The sequence below is a fragment of the Pinus tabuliformis genome, chromosome 4_1, assembly GCF_031772625.1.
Source record: "Pinus tabuliformis cultivar Carrire ecotype Pingquan chromosome 4_1, CPIR1, whole genome shotgun sequence".
Lineage (NCBI taxonomy): Eukaryota > Viridiplantae > Streptophyta > Pinopsida > Pinales > Pinaceae > Pinus > Pinus tabuliformis.
In genome coordinates, this window is record NC_142303.1 from 31,932,082 (window position 1) to 31,956,503 (window position 24,422).

Genomic DNA, 24,422 nt, shown 5'->3' on the forward strand with positions numbered 1-24,422 from the left:
GTCCCATAATTTTATCTGCTCCAATTTTGATATTGGTGCCACCCTCGGGAACTTTAGAAATGTTTTGGACCAAAAAGGGGATTACTTTCTTGCACAATCTCTGGATTTTAAAGTAAACTCTAATAGGGATATCATAATCCAAGAGGTGTTGTCTTGGAAAGTTTAGATATTTGGCCTCCAACACTCTTTTTCACCAAGTGGAATGGCCGCTAATGAATCTCCAAACGATCTTGCCACCAAAAGCCAAATTTAGGAACTTGGGAGATCTAATTCCTAGGCCTCCACGATCTTGAATTTGAATGAACTACTTCCAACTAACATTTTTATGATCACATTACAAATCTAAAATCCCCTCTCAAGCCCTCCCTTGAGAGAAGTTGAATATTTGTATCCAGCTTTCTTAGAATCATCCATTAATGTACTATACAATGGATACAAGAGGAGTTGGTGTGGCTTTCTTAGAATCATCCATTAACGTACTATACAATGGATACAAGAGGAGTTGGTGTGGCTTTCTTAGAATCACCCATTAATGTACTATACAATGGATACAAGAGGAGTTGGTGCGATAACCTTAAAGCATTTACGGAGTATCACAGGGCAGATAATAAGTTGATATCTTCACAAAGGAGTTGGAAAAAAGTCAAGTTTGTCAAACTCTAACATATGGCCAAGGTTCAAAATTACTAACATTATAGGAGAATGTTGTGGTAATGCCAATTCAATCCCTTCAATTAATTAATATTTAAAAAGAAGTGTTCAGATAAGTTCAACAAAACCAAACTTATATCAAAGTTCACAAAGCCACTTGAATAAATTAAGTTAATTATAAATTAGTTGGAGGAAATAATTTTAAATAGTTTACATGTTATGAAAATTTAACACCTAAATAAACAAATATAAATAATGAAAAATATTTGACTTATAATCACATCCCTTTGCTGACTACCACGTGCACTTGGAAAATAACATTTAAGGGTAAAGGAATTCCATTCCATAATCCTGTGTTATAAGGGAATTAATTTGTAACTAACTCCATTTATGACCAATCCATTTAGTATTAACATAGTTACAGAACAAATAATATGAAAATTATTAAACCATGAGCAGGGTATGTTATTACCTTGTGCATCCGGGTTAAGACAAAAATGCATGATACCCACCAGAATAACCAAAAACTATTAACTACGGCCTTTAAATAATGAGATCTCTAGCATTGTTATCAAAGTACACTGGTGTAGTATCGTTAGCGTACATGGTCACAGATATTTATAGTAATTATTGTTCGGGCAAGTTAAACTAGATGTTTGCATATTGTTTACCGCCTATTTCTCGTTCAACTAGTAATCATTGGATGCATTCACTGACGTAACAAAGACTGGTAAAAAGAAATAGGTAGCGGTTACCAGTCACATGCATCCAACAAAGATTACATGCTTCATTGCACCCGCGACATAACATAGAGTAATCTATATGCGGCTTCAATAGCCATAAAATGGGAAAATTGCTCAAAAAGTCTGATCGAGCTTTGAAATCATTTTTCAAATGCTAAATAATTGAATTCCCATGCAAGACAGTTAAATCAACTAAAATGATCTGGGAACTTGAAGTCTGTGAGAACTTCAAAATCCCATCACTGTGCCAAGAAGGATGAGAGGATGTTTTTCTTGACAATTAACTCATCCGCTTTTGTGGCACTGACAGCCTGCACCGAAATGAACTTAGCTTAGTAGAGTAATCTGGAGGAACGTTTAGAAAGAGAACTGAAAATGGTGGAAGTAAATAAGAACTCTATTAAAATCCAATAGAAATCTTACCTTTTCAAGGATACGCTGCAGTCGCTCAATCTCATTCTTTGCATAGTCTGCACCCTTCTCAGTTATCTTTTTGGCAGCCTTGACATAAATCTTCCCATAGCTGCAACCATTATCAAGAACAGTTCAACTTATAATAATTGTTGTCAAATAAAAGCCTAAGTTGTAAAGCTTTAGAGTCGTTGATCCACAACATTTCACAAAAGAAATCTACCTCCTATTATGACACCAGATGCAGAATGCGGCTACTAGGAAACATACTACTAAGGAGATTGTAAATGAGCACGAAGCTCGGAAAACAGTTATAAGAAATGACTTCAAAAAAAAGTGAGTTAGGATCTTTATAAAAAGAATAGAAAAAAAAAAAGATAATAGATAGAGCTTTAAGGATCTTGCAATCTGGTAATTAATAATAACCTTGGCAAGTAATGTCAATTTGACATTGTTTCAGAATATTTGACAACAATAGGCCCAGAACAATATGATTGCAAGTTCAACTCAGCCAAGATGACAGAATCCAGGTTAACTCAGACAACTTTTGAAAACACAGGTCCAACCCATTCAGAATTCAGCATACAAAAACATTTTTCAGGATTTTGGGATTGGAAGGATTATAGCATTTCCACTAGATTGCACAATGATGAATTTTTATGGTACAAATTCTTATTGTTGGGAATTTATCATTAGTACTTTTTATTGCTATAATTTTAGAAATAGAGACTCTTATTCCAAGGACTCCCATGTCCCCCCCATCCCCTAAATTTCCCTGTAATTAGGGGTGCTCCCACACATCTCCCCACTCCTGTGCTCCCTCATCCCAGAAACTTGGTGGAACATTGCATTTACAGATTTCTCCATCAGCAGAACTCTACACGAGATTTTTTCATCAGATCTCTAAATCGTTTTAGCTTTTTCTACTTTACAGTTTGTCTTTTAATATTTTTTTAAATTTTCTAACAGCCAAATTAGAAATTTCATAGGAGGAACATCCCTGTGTACACTTATCTAGGAGTGACCACTAAGGGTCCCCCCCTTTTGGGAAACATACCACATTTTTGGAGAATCACTTCCCGAGACATTTTCCCAAGTTTCCCATAAAGGTGGCATGGGGAAATGACACCCTTGAAAGTTACTCATCCGAGAAGCATGGAAAAAGAAAATGTTTTTTTTGACAGGAAAGACCCAATGGCTAAGCAAGAGCCGAGACGTCCTGTATTGACCACGGACAGAGTGAAAACTCCCTGGGGCCACCTACTCCTTGAGCCTAATCAATACAGGCTAGAGCATGTCTCCAGAGACTTGAACCTGCATGGAAAAAGTTGGGAGGACACCCCCACCTGGTGGAGAGCAGCCCCTCATAAACTGGATTTACCGTTTTCGGTTCATCCCCTTTATCTTATTGTACAGTGTTTTTCCCTTTAAACTAGGTTTTGGACTGCTTTAGAGATTGTCTAGACATTCTCTAATGTTTTTTTCAAAAATTGTCCATTAGACCTATTTTGGCGGCATTAAAGAAGTTTTTGTAGTTGAGATCAATTGGCTCTCTAATTGTACATCACATTCTATCAATATGCATAACCACAGAATAGGGATTTAGCAAACAACTAAACACTACCTCAAAGCCACCAAGGTCTGCCAAGAGTTGTGCAAGACTTCTGCTTTGGATGTTCTAATCCCATGATGTATAGTGCATTATTGAATAGAAACTGTAAACAGGATTCACAGACAAACACTCACAGAATGTTTGGAACTGATTACTTTCTGCATGTAAACCAGCAGCACTTGTAGAATTATTAGCGGTATAGTTTCCACTGGTGAAGAAAGTCCAGATAAAGCCACAACAACTGCTGTTTGGTGTTAAATGGCAATAGACAAAGCAGCATTCACTGCTATTGTGACTACTACACACATTGCTGCTCTGCCCATATTTTGTTCACATCCCATTTGCAGGAGGCTATTTATTCAAGATTACCAGATCAAGGCATTCAGAAGGCTGTCACAATACATGCTAATCGTTTATTAAACTGCAAATTTTAGAAACAGAAGCATTTTAGTAGTGTACCTTGCATAAGGGCCAGTCAACTTTTCAGACGCCGCTTCAAATTTGGCCAATATAGCCTCATGTTCATGCACACCAGCACTCAACAGTTTGTTTGCCAAATCATCCAAGCTATCAACTTTTCCAGCCTGCAGCAGCTCCATAAAATGGAATAAATGTTTCATGAAACAAACAAGGTAGAAGGAACACTATATTTAGTAAATGTTGTGAATATTACAAGGGATGTCAGACGGCCCTGCCCATCACGGCTTGTGCCAGCCTTTTCATTGATAAAAGCAACAAAGGCATCCAAATCACGACCACCATCATAATCTTCACCAGCCTTATTGGTCTTTGGAAAGAACTTCAAAGTGGGAAATCCACTAACTCCATACCTGCAAACATCATAATAAGATCTTACTGCTCAAAAAGGGCAGAATTTGTTCTTCAAATAAAACAAGACTTAAACCAAGCAAAACTGCCCAAAGATTCAAGCCACACATAAAGACACATAAATATAAAGCTAGTGCTCCCAAAATAAATGACTGCATGAGAGAAACAAGTTCTGATCAACCACAACAATCAGTGAGCATGCTTCGAAATAGTATTTAATTAGCTAGATTCTTGCTGCTTGGAAATCAAATTCTTCCTCTTTTGAGATTAAATCCCGTAAATAAAACTCAAAGATAAATTACCCAAGATTTAAAAGTCCAGAGTTCCTCATGATCATGTGCACACTGTGCATTACAGCAACTATCCTAGATATTGAACAATTCCACTAAGTTAAACATGTTTGTTAAGTATTATGTGTTTACATCATTTATTGTATTTTTATTTTCATTTCCTTCAGCAAGGAGTTGATGGTGTACCTCATCCCACCACTTAGAACTATCCTGATGGACAAAAATAGCCATGCAACCAATTTTCCAAAGAACAAATAAAGCAGAGCTCATCAAGCAATGCCAAATCCCTGCAAACATAGGATGAACCTATAAGAAGATCCCAAAACAATGCAGTACCACCAGTGAATCCTGCCCTGTAACAACCCTGAATACTGATCCTCAAGAGACTCCCAACACTGCTTGACAAACTAACACACAAAAATGTGTTTAACTGTCTCCGGAAAATGGTAAACAGGAGAAAGTCCCATTGGAAAGCCCAGTCTTGGTCAACCTCTCCTTGGATGGCACCCTCAGATGGATCACCAACCATGTAAAAACTCTCAACTTGTAGGAAAACCAAAATAACTGAACATTCTGAAGGTGCCAAATCCATCTATTCTTTGAATCCATGGAAGCCAAATAATGGCAACACAACAAGGGCCAAAACCTAAGCAAATCAACATCTCCAAGATAAAGGACCAACCAACCTAATCATATGCCTTGTCAAAATCAATTTTCAAGATAGAAGAGAACTGTTGACTATGTTAATCAGTTTAATTGGTCCTATCCTGATAGGGTCAGCACAGAGTTCAAGCTGTTGACTATGGTAGTCTGTTCAATTGATCCTATTCCTGATAGGGTCAGAGCAGAGTTCAAGCACAATTGGATCGTTTCTATGGTCCTCAAAAGAACATGACTTTCTCACAAAAAGTTTGACCTATAGATGTGATAGGCTCAACTCTCATCTTGTGATTCAAAATGTGATATCCTTAGGTCAACAACCCCTTCTTCATTGTTCAGTTATTATATTTCTGCTACTTAAACCTTATAACACTCAATGGATGGACATCATCTGGCCATGACCTAAATATATTCAAATATGTTGTCAAAAAAATCATAGCCAACAAATACAACTTTAATACATCATAGCATAAGAAAACTAATTTGAGAACAATTTCATCTATAAAAGAAAAATGTGAAATGACATCACATATTTGATGACAAATACTGGCAAATACATTCACAGCTCGAATATATTCAAATATGTGGCCGAGAAAATCCATTGTAGCAAATATAGCATCAGAAAACATCCCATCAAAGAGTTCAAAAAATAATGAGAATGTTTTAATTCACAAAATAAAGAGTGGTATTTCTTCTACCATAAGTGAAAGAACAATGTTCCTCAAGAAGATTGGACAAGCCTTTACCTTTGGTGAAAACCCTGCAAACACATTGTCACTAAAACAAGGGGCAACACCGGGCCTTATATTTCATAGATAATATCCTTAACTAACACTTTATGGAGGTAAAGCATAAAGCATAGTCACATCATCAGCCCGAGTATACCCATAGCCTAAAGCCATTAGCCTCTTGTCTCAAATTCCCACTCAAACAGTTGATAGAATCTCCTATCAAGGCCCGCTCAGTCAGATTGATTACTCCCTTTTTCAAACCAGCTTCAACACTCAGAACACACTGTAACACAATAATCATCTAAATGACAACACAGTAGATACTAGATGAGTACAAGATTGTACAAGATTTGCTTAAGACCTTGTTAACTACCCTTGAGGCCATGATGGAGTCCCCTTTTCCGACATTGATATGGATACAGGGCCCATCTAAACCATGCTCCTATCACAATCTTATTTTCATCAACCTCAAATATTATAAGTATTGTCACTACCCGTGGTGCTCAAGCTCCTCCCAAGGTCAACCAACTATCCCTTGAATAAAATCATCAATCCTGTTATTACTACTAAAGTCCTAACAAGAAACCTAGGAATCGTCCAAATAGCAATAGGATCATGAACCAACGTCATCTTGCTCAAGTCTTTTCTCACTTCAGTTTGGTGCTTTGCCAACCACAAGGGAGATTTCATAATTGATCTAAGGCCTTAACAATGAATTTCAGCGGAATATTTGACCTTACATCTAAGAGAAAGGTCTGCTGGCCTACACTAAAAAGTCAAAAATATGCAATCATCAAATTTATGATTGTGTCAAAATAAGTTGGAATTTTTCTGTAATTTCCCCTTATTTCTGCAACTATAGTTGTCGAAGACTTGCAATTAGTGTTTTACTAGTGGTCTTAAGCATCCCCCCCGCTAGCCCCCAGCAGGTAGAATAGTTCACAATAGGGTGCACTGTTACTGTGCACTCGTGATGTCGCTGGTTCAAACCTCAACTAGCTCATGTACACTGTGTTGGGCCATGTGGATAGTAGATACACATGGAGGTTAAGACCCTGTGTACCTCAACTAGTTCATGTACACAGTGTTGGGCCATGTGGATAATAGATACACCTGGGGGGTAAGACCCTGTGTCACATGAGTACAAGCCCAGCCTAGTTGACAATTATGCCAGTCAAAAAAAAGAATATCCCCCCTCACAAATTATCAATTAAGTTCAAAAAAACAATGATATTCTTTTATCATTATAAAACATTATATTTTATTTGTCTTTTAGATAACTAGTGTCATGTCCTTTATATGGAGTTATAAGGTAAATAGGGCAAATGCTAAGTTGTACAAAATTTAAAAACATAATGTTTAGACGTATTGTTAGATTTAAGACTTTTGTGATCCATAATGTAAATACCAGTCTTTCGGATTAATCACATCATTAGGATTGGGTCGACATTTCGAACCAACTAATGTGGTTCATCCTCGGGACAAGGTCAACGTATTTTCAACTTATCTCTTTATAGGTTTATTCAAATGTAAAGTGTAGGCACTTGTTGGATGCAGAATTAAATTATGTACCCAAAGATTACCAACTTTGCATACGTAAACCCACACCTAAAAATTTGAAAATACATATAATAAAAAATAAAAATAATAAACGTTTCTCTTGCTTTCTGTTTGTCAAGTGTACCCATTAGGGGAATTTTGAGGTCAAAAATGGGTCTCAACAAAAAAGTGCTAACAAAACTTACTTTAAAAGAACCAATGGGATTCTAAATGTTGATGTCATCCCCAAAGGTAAACATTTTTGGATGAAAAAGGGGAAAACATATGCTTGATATTGGGGTTAGGAATACACTCCTTCAACATTCATTCAATGATGAAAACAGGCCAATGACTATGCCAATAAACCACAACCCCTTCCTCCTTACAACTTCACAACTCACTATTAGTGGAGAAGACATGAGTTCACTTTGGCATCAAGTATGGCCATCTCAATTTAGATTAATAGGAAATTAGTAAATATAATTGCATATAATTTGCATAAGCAAGACATTATCTTGTAGGGAAGCAAAATAGAATGCTTTTTGATGGAGGGACCAATGTAGACACTATCCATCTCCAGTAGAAGGTAAAATAGAATGCTTTTTGATGGAGGGACCAATGTAGACACTATGGTTGAGATGCATCAGATTTCAGCACTAATAATGGTGGTGAGTTTTGTTCCGGTACACTAAAACAGGAAATAGTGATGCACCTACCCTAATAAAAAAATTACCCTGGGCCCTGTAGGGTGGACCCTAAGGGTGTAACTTTTGTAGGTAAATCACTAAAATGGAAGGGGAATTTAAACAGTAGGCTGTAACATACCTTTCAGATCTATGGAAGAATGCATTCACTCGGGATGACAAGTCCATGAAGGGAGAGGACCCTTGTCTCTGCCAGATTTAGAGAAACATCTAAAGAAATCAGGTGTACCAGTGCCCTATTTCAGAGTGACTTTTTGTGGAATTAATAGTATTAACCAATGTTGCGAACATCAGCATCAGGATAAAATCGGCATGGGTCCGGAAAACCAAAAAATCGTAAAAATTGGGAAAATAACGGTAAAAATTGGCAAACGTCAGCAAAATCAAGATACCATCAAAATATCAGTAAAAATCGGCAAACATCGGCTAGGCCAAAAAAACGTGATTTCGAGATAAAATCGGGATGTTATCGAGATGTTCGCAACACTGGTATTAACAACATGGTAAGAGTTTTAAATTTTAATAAATTGGTTAAGGCCTGTTTTAATAAAGAAGACTCAGCGCCTAACTCCACCTTCTTGGCACATGTTTTCTGGCTCTTGGACAAGGAACCCGAGGAAGATGTCCACACCTAATTGGTGTGTGGAACCCCTGTAGAATTGTTGAATGCCAACTTATCAGTGTGGCAAAGGTAGATTTCATACACATTGGCAGAGAGGTTAGATTATGGTTAATTTATGCCATATCACGGAGGGTAATCAAGCATTACATGGAGGAAATTTGAACACTTGGAAAGAGAGGATGCTTGAGCCTTTTTCTTACAAGTGCCTGGACAGAATTCTGTGGGAAACATTAGTGCAAAGTGCAACAAACAATGAGGCTCAAGCTGAATATTATGCAAGAGATATCACTTGCAGTTCAATATTGGGATGATGCTTCCAAAATATGGAAACATCTAAGGAACATGCATGAAACATCAGTTGAAAATTATATTTAAAGAAAATGTTGTCTTCAATAAAAATGGACGAATCAATATTGCATCACACAAGACCAGTATCTTTAGTAGATAACCCCAATGGGGAAACACCAGGTTCAATTAAAAACAAGTCTATTGGGCAAGCAAATGTTTACAATCTGCAACTTTACAGCTCCTATGAGATTTTGTTCATAGGTTCACAATTATAGTGCCCTTCACCCCTGTAAATAATATACGTTCACTAGTCAACTATAATCTAATTGACAATAGACTGGTCAATTTCTCTCGGTTAATCTTATCTGGTACTTTCTCCTTTAGTCAACTATGCCTACTCAATATTTATCGAATGACTCTTCTTAGACAATCTTTACTCCAATCTAAGTTCAGATCATGACAATAGTAGCAAGTGTGCTAGTTCAGATTCGCCGCGAAAAATGTGCTAGTTCAGATACTGAAAAACCGAAAGGTATCAAATGTTTTTATTGTGGTAAGAATCAAGATTAGACATAAAGAGTTGAGTACAACCACGACCTTCTTCTGAACATCAAATTATAAAGAAGAAAATCAACGTAAATGAGCAAAAGGAAGACTTTTATGTTTTATGGCCAGTGATGGATAAGTTATTGGAACAAAACATACTGGAAAATTGATTCAGGTGCATCACAATATTTTACTAGTCCAAAAGAGTTGTACTGATTTTGTAGATAACAGATCAAACTCTGATTCCATCGTTTTGAGTGATGAAGAAGAACAAGTTAAGAGAAATGTCAACTCAGAGAAGAGGTAAGTTGCTGATTACAAATGTCTACTACTGCCCTGGTTTGCATGGCCCATACTATGATGTTTCCTTCAGTAATAATCTATGTTTTAAAGTAGATATAAAGAACAAAAAGACAATTGGCATGTGTGTGCCAGAACAGGCTTTGTTCCAATTGGTGGATAATAAAGACAGGATGACCTAGCAGATTGATTATGGTTTATCTGCAGATTTACTATGCTTTATCTGCATGGTCATTTTTCAAACAATTGAAATTATTGTTCTCTCATATGCAATGGCGTGTTTCTGTCCAAGTCTTTTGCGTGTGTAATCTAATACATATTTCATATCCAGATTAATATAAAAGTTCATGTAAATTGTTCAATAGAATGTAAAAACAGCTTACTGAGATAGATAAATTATCATCCCTAACATCCCTAGGCTTCTATTGCTTGGTTGGAAGCAGATTCTCTATCAGATCTTTGTAATTTTCACAGTCAAAACTCTAGAATTTCCACACATTCTCTTGCCTAATGTTGCATTTTTCTTTAATAAAATATATCTCTATCCTATGAATACTTCATGACATAAAGCCATATATCTAGGACAAGCAAAGTCCCACAACCTACAAAAGCCCCTTACATGTATCCCTCCTTGATTTCCATGAAAATGCAATATTACCTTCGTTTATCTAGAGGAAAGAAAATACGTGATAATACAATTTTTAAAATGCCTACAAATTAAGTGACCAGAGCATGCTTCCAAAAAGCTTTCCCTCAAGGTTGGCAATCTTCACTTCAGGCCTACTTCCATTGTTTATTCTTAAATGATTTTCTCAAGCTTTGATAAACACCCAGATATCAAAACAGCTAATAAGTTCAAGATTCCAAAAAATCATAGACAATTAAAGAGCATTAAGTAACAAAGCCAATAAAATGCCTAGTAGCATCTCTAGAAACTTCTCGACCACAATATATAAGTGATTTTATAAACTTTGCAACACGATTGGATCTAGAAGTCATATAAGTCAAATGTAACAAAAGATCTTGAAGTGTCGCTGCTGTGATTGTCGCCAAGGTACTTACCTTTCTCCAAGGTCCTTGTATTTATCAGCATCAATATTGGCAATCACAACATCTTTCTCTAATTTGAAAGCTGCCGCAACCGTTTCATATGTCTATAAACATAAAAAAAGAAAAAAATAACGTCATTACTTGACCGATTATCCAGCCTCTTTGTATGGAAAACCACATTTGGAACCAAATCATCTTACTAAACTATCTTATATATGAAGTTAATAAAAACATAAATTAGTAGTATCATCATTTTGAGCATCCTAAGTAGGATGAGCAACTACTCACAGGAGCCAGATTTTTGCAGTGACCACACCTACAATCAACAAGTCGATCCAGCATGTTAAAAAATTATCAAACGCCCAAAATACAAAAGGAATGCAGAAGAGGAAAGATCGTTTGCCACTAATCGAATCCTTATTCGACACATGGAATTAAAAGAGGATAAAACACATTTGGAGCAACACCTCCAGTTAAAAGCTTTACATCGCGTGACAAATTCCACAATCATATTTATATCAACTTCAAGAAAATAATAAGAGCGCATTCCTTTTACATGATTAAACAAGTTAAAAGATGCAACAGAAGAGATTTACCATGGAGCATAAAACTCAACAAGAACATCTTTTGATTCATCAAGAACCACTGAATCAAAGTTTTCTGATGTTAACACCACTACCTCAGATGGAGGAACAGTCAATTTCACGTGAGTTCCTGCATTCATCCCATTTTCTCAAGTGAGTAGAAAGAAAGATAAACCTAAGGTACACCTAATTAGTCAAACCTAATTAAAGTACACCTAATAAAAACATTTACAATATGAAATACACTATTCATGTGAAGGTTCTCATGCTATGCAAAAGAATTTTCCAAAAAAGTTGAAAAGAAAATTGAAATGACAACAACGACAATATCCACAAAGAGATATACACAAAATATACCATGAAACTATATAAACAAACTAAATTTTGAACAAGAAAAAAAAAACATTGCAGAGTTAAATACTACATTTTAACATTTTCCAAGAAAATTAACATAAACCTTCTTTATTTCTTTTTTCGAAGGTGGTAAAACTTATTATAACTCAGCTGTTAACCATCAATGAGGAAACCATCACTGGCTGTTATCGGCAAATGTGAACTGACTCAACACTGTTATTCAAAGAAAACCATCGCACCTGAAATGACCCACTGGTGGTCTGTAACGGAGAAGACTTCCACTCAAGCAAAATGCCTCTAGGTCTTGGACCATTATGGCCCATGGGAAGATGAACAATTTTGATGAAGCTTACAGTTCAACGCTGCATGTCAGTTGTCTGAGATGCATCTTACAACAAGTCCCTAGGATCACCTTGTTGACAGACCCATAGAATTTTCTATATGAAATGTAACACCTTCAGACTAGAAAGTTCACCTTGGCAGATGCAGTCGTAGCGGGTCTTTCCAATGGTGATGTGAATCTGCATGTTAATCCCTGTTGGTTTTGCAACAGAGCTGCAGTTTCGTTTAGATTCTAGAATGTATCCCATGCTTTTGGGATGGCCTCATTGAGGGGATGGAGACCCCTACCATCATCCTGATCCTTGGGCACTCAACATCGGTGAGTTTATCAAGAAAGAAAAATCAGCTTCTCCTTTCATAAATCGGGGGGGCGGGGGAATAAGCTTCAATTCGACCTCTTTTAATTAACATCAATAAATTACATCAATTGGGTTTATCTCAGGTGGTGGGAAATTATTGTTATCCTCCCCACCCAAATTCAATCCCCACAAGTGACATGCTCAGCTTATAATGAGTATATTATTGTAATGGCTTTGAGTCACATTGTTGATTGGCCTTGTGCCCTGAAAAATTCAAAAATAAGGTTTACCCTAGGTACCATCCTCGAAATGAGAGTTGTACTCAGGAGATTCCCCAAGTGTGTAACCTAGAAATAAAGAATAAATTAAAAATAAAAATAAAAACATCAAGGAATTACATTATCAAATGCTAATATGTAGATTTATGGGATTATGGCTAGCATGACAAATTATTGAAATAGATTCTTAAAAATTTTAAGATGTGAGGATATTTTACAGTGATTGTCTTAGCTAGTAGTTACATGGAAATAGATGAGGAGAATTAATGTAGGACAAAATCCCAACATAGGGAGATTCTTAAAAATTTTAAGATGTGAGGATATTTTACAGTGATTGTCTTAGCTAGTAGTTACATGGGAGTAGATGAGGAGAATTAATGTAGGACAAAATCCCAACATAGGGATATACCACTGTAGAGATCACATGTAAGATCACAGATATAACAACAAGCTAAATGGAATGAAATCCCAACATAGGGATATGTCATTGTAGAGATACCAGAGGTTATGACATAGATTAGAACCACAAACTAGAAATGGTCCATTTGGCATGACATCAAAATCACTGGTAATATTGGTATCAAAAAGAGCGAGGATGATATCACGTCAACCTACGGATTTTCACCCCAATAATGCCAACTTCCATATTGACAAGTTTTTGCGAGTAAATAATACCTTATAAACCATCTTCCTTTAACAGTTGTTATGCACGCATATTATTCATAACACACTCTCAAAACAATCATGTCTACACCCACAAAACAGAAAAGGAGCACTAATGTGGAACAAAATCCAAATATATAGATATGCCACTATAGATATAGCATGTAATAGCACATATGTCATAGATAACAATGACAAGCTAAAGGTCACCCACAGGGCCACAAGGCATGACATGAAACCATCCACAATGTTACTTTCAAATTGAAGAAGGATCAATCGTTCTCTTTGTGCCCCTGTTTGAAGGTAGTACCCTGAAAAATGGTGTGATCCTCTGTGTGGGGTCTGGTCTGATGGGAGGCTGAAGAAAATGAGATAATGAAACCCCCACTGCACACAAAATTGTTCAGGACTACTTGATAAATCCTATGGACATTTGAGCTGGAATATATCTCTTAACATGTATGCAAAAAAGCATGGCTTTATTGGGATTGCACACCAACTTTTTGACAAAATTATTAAGTGAAACTCAATAGACTTAATGCAAAATGTTTAAAACAATTACTAAGTGAAATTCAATGGACTAGATGCAAACTGATATAACTTCTCAATGAAACTATAGGACACATTGCCTTCAGAACATGTCCTCTGTGTCCTATATTTTCAACTAGCTCAAAACGTAACACCCTGTCTCCACCCAATCACGGATGTTGTTGCCACATTAAGCTCTGAGTTATTCACACAATATGTTGAAAATGAAATAAAATGGTCCATCAGTACAAACATGTTGCACGCATTTATGACAAATAACTTACTTGGATGTAACAAGTATGCATACACAACCCTTAGAAACACATTTTGAAATGGAATGCTGCATTGGGGACACTGTGTACGTAACAGGTAAAGCCCATACATACTCAATACTTTGGGTACTTTAGGGTATGCCAAAGCCCCCAAAATTCCCATCCCATCTCCCTAAAGGTACGGAAGTGTGTCTAAATCACTATGTATGTAATTACTTTTACATGACTTAAGCCCAAATTACATTTTTACTTTTATTTTAACTTAAGACAGCTTATTTTATAAAATTAACAATAGTCATAATTTCTCTAGCAACATTTGGAAGAGAAGTAGCTTCTTCAAAGTGAAGACTTAAAGCAAGAATCAAATGATTCTCCAAAGTGACTTGCTCAACAGATGACTGCTCGCTTGATGAAGGCTACATTTGTTTAAAGTTCATGGAAATACACAACCAATATTTTCCCCTTCGGTTTAGCTTCTCTGTAATTGAATAGTTTTAAGTTCCATTGGATTCTTTTTAGAAGAAATGAAACTGATCAAGTTAATTTAAGCTTATTTTGCAATCCCTGATATTGTTAAATAGACAGGTGACGGAATTAACTTTTTGTTCCAATTTATGGCCGAAGCAACAATTACATGTAATCTACATATTTATACCTTAGGTGTGAGAGAGAGAGAGAAAGGGATTTATAAGTTGTGAACAAAGAATTCCAAGACAAGAATTTGGAATAAATTTTGTATGTGTGACAGGTTTCTAGTGCTAGGGCTTAGTTTCGTTAGATTGGCACAACCATTTTTTTTATAACTGTGAATGTAATAAAAATTATCAGTTATTTAACTTATTTTTATAACTGCATCTCTGTTCATTGACTAATTATTTGATTCAATACAAAACTAAACAAATCAATCATTTACCTCCTTCAGTATTCACAAAGTTGGTAAGGTCTTCTGCAGTGCGACCACCATTATAGCTGCAACCCAATTACCAAAGGCATGTGACAAGTAAGTTTTGAAAGTAATAAAAGGTAAAGCCAAAGAAGAAGAGAATAAACCAAAATGTAAATAGATTGTTTATTTATTTCTCGGATGCAGCTAACAGGAGATAGATATTTATGACAAAGGGGTACACCGTACACTTACTCTTTTGGCTCTAGTGATCCTTTAGGGAACCACTTAAGAGTTGGAAAACCAGAAACACCATATTTACTGCAAAGGCTTTTATGCTCATCACAGTCAACCTGTTAAGACAAATCAGTCGGGCAAAGTACCCTGTGAGGTGAAAATATCAAAAGATTGTCAAGCACAAGCAACTACTAATGCGTTTGTCATTAGGTTTTGAATGAATAATGGAATTATTGGCAAAATTTCATGTCAGTATTCGCAACCAGTATGCATGGTAAAGCACTGACTAATTTTCAAGACTTGCAACCCTCGCTTTAATCGATAATTAGTCAAAGTTTACTTGCAGATCAAGATTAAAAGGCATATGCACGTTTGGAAAGTAGACATCACAATAAACCATAATATGGATTCGTCGAGTAAAAAGTAACCCCTGAACAAATTTCAAATCATGTTTGACACAGATGTTGTGTATGACTACCACCCTACAATATGTTCAAGAATGTACCTTGAAAACCTCAAACAACAAAATATGTGGAAAACGGTTAAGAAAAATAATCTTAAAACTGACAACTGGAAACATTACATATACTGATTCCAAATATCTCTATAAAAGATATTTACCTTTGCTATCAACACAGATTTGACCTTCTTGAAACTTGCCCTAAGTTTCTCATATTCAGGTGCAAGTTTTTTACAATGCCCACACCTAGAAGCAAAAGCAAGAATGGAAGTCAGTTTGGCCATATAGCTGAAACCATCAAAACTTACTTAACACTGAAGATGCCTAAAGGAGTAAAATATGTTGGCACCAAGTTGCATCTGAGCATAAGATAAGATTCTTTCACGAAGAGCTAAGGACCAACAAAAACATTATAGATGCAAACAACAAATGTCGTAATGGTAAACACAAAAAAAATATAAGATGATCAACTGTCAATTTAGAATAGCCCAATGGTATAGTCAATTTAAAAAGAACACTACATTCTACATTTTCAACATTTCCAGTTTGCCATCACCAGAATCCAGCAAAGGAAAATTTTGCCAGAATTACAATTTTGGATTTGATGAAATTGTTCATTTTAATAAAGTTATGGACTAAGCACCCCAAATACCCCTACTGCAACTGGATTGTGCAATGTTGAAATCTGATATCTACTATTCCATCAATTCAAAATGATTGATTTCAAACAAATATAGTACCATCAATTGTTTAGTCTTTATTTTGAAATAGGTTATAAACTCTACTGAAAAATCCACCTTGATTTCTAAATAATCATATTAACATGGAAGATAATCCTCAACAGAGAATATACAACTTTATGTCTTAGTAAACTTGAAATTAAGAAGAAATAACATACAGAAATCATGAGGAAGTGAACCCATAAAACACACAAGCACCTCTGAACTAGAAGACCCATACATGGTTGCTCTAACTGATATATTAATCTAAGCCCTTAGCCACCATTCTTCATCTCCATCCTTGTGAGTTAGAACAAAGATACACTACTAGGCTTCAACTCTTAACTCTTCAACTTGATCACCACACTTGCTTTATCCAATTTACTTAAATTAGAAAGATTGCATCTGTGCAAGAGAGGATTTATTTGAAAAGGCCTGACTAAGAAGACAAATTAAGCCAAAGTTAGAATCCATTAATATGAACCAATGGGGCAACGCATGCCAGGCCATCCACCAAGATTCAAATCCCATAAAGTCACAAATAAAAGGTTGGGATCAGGTGCAACTGCCCTATGATTTTGATAAAAGAGTACTCGTGTGCTTGCAGCTTGGACAAAAGAAAGTGCTTGTAACTAATAGTTTCCCCATTCAATACCATCCTGCCTGTGAAAATGGGCCACGTATTCGTAGGAATCTAAAACAATGTATAGATAACACTGCACATGAAATTTTAGACGAATTTATCATATTAAAACAGCATATACCCAAGCAACCCAAGAACCATAAATAGCATCTACCGTCACACTGATAACCATCATGCATGTAAAATCAGAAAACAAAAACATAAAATAAAGATCCACCTTCACACACATAACACATGAACAACTGGAGGCAATACCGTGTGTGTACACACACATGCGATTGATGTTTTGGGGCCAATTGGGATATAAAAGTAAACAAATTCAAAAATGTGGAAATAGGGGTATAATACACAAATCAAGGATAATAATATATGCTGTGATTGCAGCTCAGACAAAGAAAAATGCTTGTAAATTAATAATTTCCCGTTGAATACCACCCTGCCTTTGAAAATGGGCCACAAATTTCTAGGAATCTAAATCAATTTGCAGATAACACTGTAAATGAAATTGTAGCCCAGCATTTATCAACATATACACAAGCAACCCAAGCACCATAAATAGCATCTACCATCGCGCATGTAAAATCAGAAAGCAGAAACATAAAATACAGATCCACCATCACACACGCAACATATGAACATCAGGAGGAAAAACCATTTGCGTATGCATATGTATATATTGACATGTGCTTGATCTTTTGGGGTCAACCAGGGTATAAAAGTATGCAATTTCAAATAATTGTGAAAATAGGGGTACAATATACAAGTCAAGTACCCAGGAACCTTAAATTTAATGGAGAGCGTCCTAATGATAAGAAAAATGGCTCAAGTCAGAGGGATATTTTAAAGGAAATCTTCAATTTCAGGAAGATCGTGACCCAATCACATGCTTGCACTTCACTAATGGTTGCAAAAATTGTATATGGCAAGGGTCAAAAATAAATATACAGGGAAATTTTGGGAAAAAACTAGCAAAGAAATGATTTTTTGTGATTTTCAGCTTTCAAAGTGAGAATTTTTGTGATTTCCAGCTTTCACAGTGAGAGAAGTTTGACAAACATTTTCCGGTATAGTTACGTTGTATCGTCTATCGACCTAGGTTCGAAAGGTCGATCAAACAGCAATAGTTCTACAAATTTTGAAACATTAAACAATATTGTTGCACGGACATCAGATTTTGATCTGCTGTGAAAAAACACTTTTAGAAAATTACATATATTTTTTGGATCTTGGATCTCAAGATGAAATGGGTTCAATAAATTCTAACCTGCGCCTGCATTTACAGATCCGATCGGGAAATAAAACTATGAGATGATAACAATAATGAAGCGATTTGCTTAAATTTTACTAACCACGGTGCGTAAAATTCCACGAGAGCGCCCCTGTCTTTGCCTACTTCATTCTCGAAATTGTCAGGGGTTAGGACTGTAACGTCGTCTGATCGAACCGCAACAAGCAGAAATGTGAACGCAAACACAACCGAGATCCACCCTCTGCCCATTGTAAACCGCCAAATTTAATTCACAGATATCAAAAATAATGATGGCTTTAAAACCCTAGAGGTATAACTCCGCTAAATCTCGGTCTGCCCAGAAACCAGACTGAAATTATTCACGCTGTTCTTCCTCCTCTCCCCTCTTTATACAGACCTCTTCATTAGACGTGGTCAATGTGAGGACTAAGAAAGTTTTTTTATTAGATTATATTGACTTTAAAAATATAAGAATTAAGGAAAAAAATTCAAAATGTTTATTTTTATATTACATAAATTTATAATGTTTATTTTGAGGGTTAGTTTAAAGCAGTTAGGAGTGTAATGAAACTTGTCTTCGTCTTTTGGGGTTATATTTGATAATTAGGGTTGGGGTTATAGTTGATAATCAGCGTTGACTATAAAGTGGGTTGATTTTTTTTTGGATTTTTCCAAAAACGTATTTGGCAATTTTTAGTTTTTCTAAAAATTATTGACCCAAATTTTATAATATAGAATTATTTTATTTTAAAAGTTGCTAAAAAAATCTATAGTGACCAAATAAAGTTATTAGAAATTTGAATAATTTTACAAAATTATAATCAAATATTTGATAGTTTTCATATTATGGACTAATAAGATTGGTCAAAGTTTCTAAACTTCAAAATAAATTTCCATCCTTAGACTTTTCCATATCCATTTAGCATCCAGAAATTTTACAAAAGTATTTGAATGATTTCTCTTAATGTTACAAAAGTATTTAAATGATTTCTCTTAATGGATAATTATTGTATGTCATTGGTTTTTCAAGAAAATTAGTTAGAATTGGTCTTGTTGTTTATCGTGGAAGTGGAATTATAAGATAACTAAAATAATGTTTTTCTCATTATAAATCATTATTTAAAAATTAATAGTCATGACATAACTATAAAATAGTTTACAAATTAAAGCAATCTGTCTCATTTAAAGTAAAGAGTTTAATCCAACGTAATTGAGCATAAAGATAGGTAATTTGCATTAAGGTTTGTTCTCATGACCATAAATATAGTATACTTAGTAAAACCTTGAGCTTAAAGATGCTAGTACTATTTAGAAATGGAGACCTCCTTCTTGAAGATTCAATTGAATTAAGGAAGGAAGTTCAAAAAATTAAGGAAGTTAGCAAAGAAAGACAATGATCAATAATCAACAATAGAAAAGCTATAGTTAAGGCTAGAGACTAAAAAGATAGTAATATATAAGAATTTAGGACACTCCAGATCCTCTATTGGAAATGTTATGGCTTTCCATGGAGCAAAGTTCACAAGTTAAGTCCTTCTCGAGAGAATTAATATTATATTATTCGTTGACACCTAGGAGCATGAAGAATACAAGGCCCTAATGTAAAAGGATTTGTCTTGAGATCAATGTGTAACAATAAATCACATCATAGAAGGACTAGAGGAATGGCTTGCTACATAAAGAATAAATATTAGGCTTATCGTGAACAATGGAGATTTCAGGCATTAATGTTAATATAATATATAGCAATGTATTAGTTTGCATATATTAATTCTATCTTTCATAAGAAAAATAGTTTAGACAATATCATCACTATAATGGCTTAGAACATGATGATTATAGTATGAGAAATGAAGGCATTATCCTCTTGCTAGGAAACTTAAATGCTAGAACAACAACTAATTGAATTATTATCGTAAGTGATGATTCTAACTCTAATCCTTTATGGTTAGATGAAGACCTTGTTTTAGCTCATAAATATGAAATAAGCTATTAAGACTTGGTTGAGAATTTGTTCGATACCAAATTAATAAAGCTCTACAATTCTCGAGATCTAAAAATTTGTAATGGTTTAATGGAGTAGTTGAAATCCAATCACATGGCATATATACTTGGGCTTGGCAATGGTGTTGTGGATTATGTAACATGAGATATCCCAAATTACAATCAAATAGTAAATTTAGACATATTAGATGACCATGAGCCAAACTCAAATTGCAAACATTTGACCTTAACTCTAAGCTCTGTTAGACACAAAATCCTGATGGAAGAGAATTCTAATAACCAAAAATACTCAATATTTGACAAAATATAGCCAATGTTTTTCTAAAGGATTTGAAGAATGAATTAAATATCCTATCAAATAATGACAATATTGAAGACCTTTATTATGATTTTACAACAACCCTCTCTACTTCCACTAACAACTTCTTTATCAAAGTGTTATGTACAGAGGAAAATAGAATGGTCAATCCTTGGCATCATAAAGAGTGTCAGATTGCTAGAAGATCCATTAGGGATGCTTCTAATAAGTCCCTAATATTTGATAAGATAAATAAGTACAAAGCTCTAATCAAAAGAAAACAAAAATGGGTTGCATAAATAGAAAGAAAGAGAAGCTTTTACATGTCTCTAAGTTGGATCTTAAGAAATTCTAGAGGTAAATTCTAACTCATGAAAATAAATAAAATACTATTATTTTATTAAGGGACTCGAAATTGTTGGATCACTTTATGTCTAAAACATATCGTGATCATGGGATTACATAACTACAATGCATACTAAAGAGACACTTTTACCAAAAGATTTATTCAACCAAATTGATCTTAACTCATTCCTAAGTGTCTAAATATTTTAACAATAAATTTAGCATTCAAAATATGTTTCAATGCTTATTTTGGAAACTATCCATATTTTTTAGAGTTTTCCATATGTATAGTCCATCTGTATTTTTGAAGCCATGGTATATGTGTATTTTAATATGGCTAGTCCAAGTGATCTTCTCTTTACAAGTTCAACCCACTTCTGATGGAATCCCAAAGAGAGGTGTACTACAAAGTAAACAGTGAAAATTTTAGGGGCCAAATTTATCCCATGGGCTAATTTTCCACTTTTTTTTCCAAAAACATCAAAGTCCATTTTCTAAAATGATTATTCAATAGAGGATTTATCAAAGGTTACAAGGAGGTGCTTTGTGAATAGCTTGCTAAGGTTTTTAACCCCTACGATCTGCCCTGCAACTACCTGAACCTTGTGCCATAACAATCTCAATTGGTCATAGATATAATGTCGCTAACACTGGATTTGGGTGACCATATGAGTGCCCAAGGAGGGAGGGGCGCAAACCCCTCCTATAAGAATATAGTGCCTAAATAAAACTAGTTGAGCTCGACCATCGAGGAGTGTTCTCGAAGTCAAAAAGGAGATAGAGAAACAACTAACAACACTCTACTAGGAGCTTAATGACAGAATCGATTCAAGAGTAGATGCTTGTTGAAAGCAGCCAAGGACCCTAAGTACGAGGTAAGGTCCAATAAACTTGATGGAAATATTCAATATATGAAAGATCGTGCCCTTATATTCAAATTTATAGGCATTTGGTCCACTCAAAAAGACCTAGTAAGATGGATACAACACAAATGGAAACCAAAAGGTCATGTTGACCTAGAATTAGGGGCTAAGGTATTTTCTATAGGCATTTTGACAAATTTGGAAGATAGAGCCAAGGTTTTGAAAAACAACCCATATTTTTGCAATAATGTTGGGTTATTCATGGGGATTTGGGGAGGAATGATATAATCCAAATAAAGAACAATTCTTGGAAGCTCCAATTTGGCTGAGAATGTTCTCACTACCTAAAGAATTTTGGGATCTAAAATTCTAAAAGGAATCAAAAATACGACAAGATCCTTTGTAAAATTCTTAAAGGTCACAAGAAGAGGGTGACACACTTCCTATGCAATGTGCATGAATCTGTGTTTACATGAATATATCCCAGCCTCTTCCTAAATCTATTGAGATCACATATCGAGACGAAGTGTGGAATCAAACCCTGGATTATGACCATGTCCCTTTCCATTGTCAATGATGTCATGAATATGGTCACCTGTACCGATATTGCCCTCTACACCAGGAGGAGACTAAGCCTGAACCTCAACCTGTTGACTCAAAGGGATTCAGGATAGAAACACCTAGGAGACACAACCAAAGGATCCCTCTAGCCAACTAAGAGACAACCCCCATCCAAACTTCTATAATATTCAACACTTAAAGATCAGGATGAAGAAATAGAACTTCCAGAGGGTATCATGAACTTTGAATCCAACATGGAGGACATGCAGCCAAAAGTACATCGAAGAGGAAGACACCAAAAACCCTACAGGAGACACCTACTTAGGATGAGGAACCCATGCCAAATGTGCCAAGAATGAAAGTGGAAAAGTAAATAGAATTTTAAACAAGGATGAGCAAACCTTGCTAAAATTGATTGAGGAGTAGAAAAATAAAGATCCAAACAATATTCTTGAAGACCAAAAGCTCCAGTACCACCAAATATATCTTAGGGTAAAAGACCAATTGCAAGAATCAATGGCAGAGATGAGGTCAACCAGTCGAAGCTTGGGAATCCATACTTACAATACAAAATGGAAAGTCTAGCAAATTTAGAGTTTTAAAAAAGGGGAAGAAATACAAGCAAAGCTTCAATACAAATAATGGGAGAGAACCTAGTCAATACAAGGTAGGCTACATTGTTGTTGGAGTGTTTACCTCATCAAAACAACTTTCACAATGAAAAATATAACTTGGAATATCTGCAACCTTATTAACAAGGGAACCCAATGAATTCTTAAGGAAAGGATTTGAAAGGAGATTCCATCAGTCATTATGATACAAGAGACCAAGATCTCCAGTGAAAGAATTAATGTAATAGCCCCCTAATGCTGGCAGGGATACGATATTATTTCCATCGACGCTAGAGGAAGCGCAAGGGGGACTAGCAATACTCTAGAACTCTTGAGAAATCTCCTACAATTGGATCATTCTGCCTTAAATCCTTTCTAGTCAATTTCAATGTGTGGGATCCAAGGAAATATGTTGTCTAACAGTGGTCTCCAACCCCCATATAAATTTATATAATCTAGAGTTCATCACAAACATAAATACCACTGAGCATCCATATGTTGGACACCTAATCCTCTAAGGGTTATGGTGTGGAAGATAAACCATCAAAGGGAGTCTAAGAGACCTTGGAATATGGAATCCAATGGTCACTCCCATGTATTATAAATGTATATAATTTGTTAATAGAAAATGTATTCATGCTTTACCTTATTTGACTATCGACATTCCATGTGCATCTGACATGGTATCAGAGCGTAGGTTAGGCATGGGCATTTCCAAATATTGTCAGCGCTACATTCTTTCCAGAATTTGTCTGCCATCTCCCTATTTATAGAAATATTCTAATGCTTCTCTGCTGCACCTGGGCACTTTTGCTCTTTGACGGCTTGGCACTGACTCGTTCCTGCAACTGTCATTGTACCTTCCACTAGACATGTTATTATATACCTGAGTGTCTGGTATAATTACCCCATTGATGTACTTATCTCCTCCATACTCCTTATTTATAAGATCAATATATGAATCAGGTAACACCCAGACAACGCCCGGCAGGCCCTTCACTTTTTTAGAGAGTTCCTCTGATATCTGAGCCTGAAACCCTGTATAGGTTGTTGTAGACAAAGCATAGATCCTTTTTTAGCTTCCTCTTCACTTCCCCTTCGCCAGGGTTTTATAAACGTATCAATATTTTCCTCGCAAGTAGGTTGAGGATCAAGAAATTCCATTGTAATAAGCCAGTGCTCGTAGTCATAGCCTTCGAAAAGAATAGTAGTGTCTCCTCACTTGTTGTCCAAGTCTTCAGGGGTGCAAAATCG

At 35.5% G+C, this 24,422-nt stretch overlaps 1 protein-coding gene across 1 annotated transcript; it reads right to left on the bottom strand.

The window, feature by feature from the left end:
* Window positions 1-1,168: 1,168 nt before the first annotated feature.
* On the bottom strand, window positions 1,169-18,908 carry UNE5 (thioredoxin family protein). The gene is made up of 11 exons (XM_089419152.1): window positions 18,587-18,908; window positions 16,037-16,121; window positions 15,434-15,531; window positions 15,209-15,264; window positions 11,572-11,689; window positions 11,264-11,291; window positions 10,988-11,079; window positions 4,091-4,247; window positions 3,877-4,001; window positions 1,818-1,917; window positions 1,169-1,705 (listed from the first exon to the last, which is right to left on the bottom strand). Exons 1-11 carry the CDS (start codon window positions 18,733-18,735, stop codon window positions 1,634-1,636), a joined length of 1,080 nt encoding a protein of 359 aa, XP_089275278.1. The 5' UTR covers window positions 18,736-18,908; the 3' UTR covers window positions 1,169-1,633.
* Window positions 18,909-24,422: the final 5,514 nt, after the last annotated feature.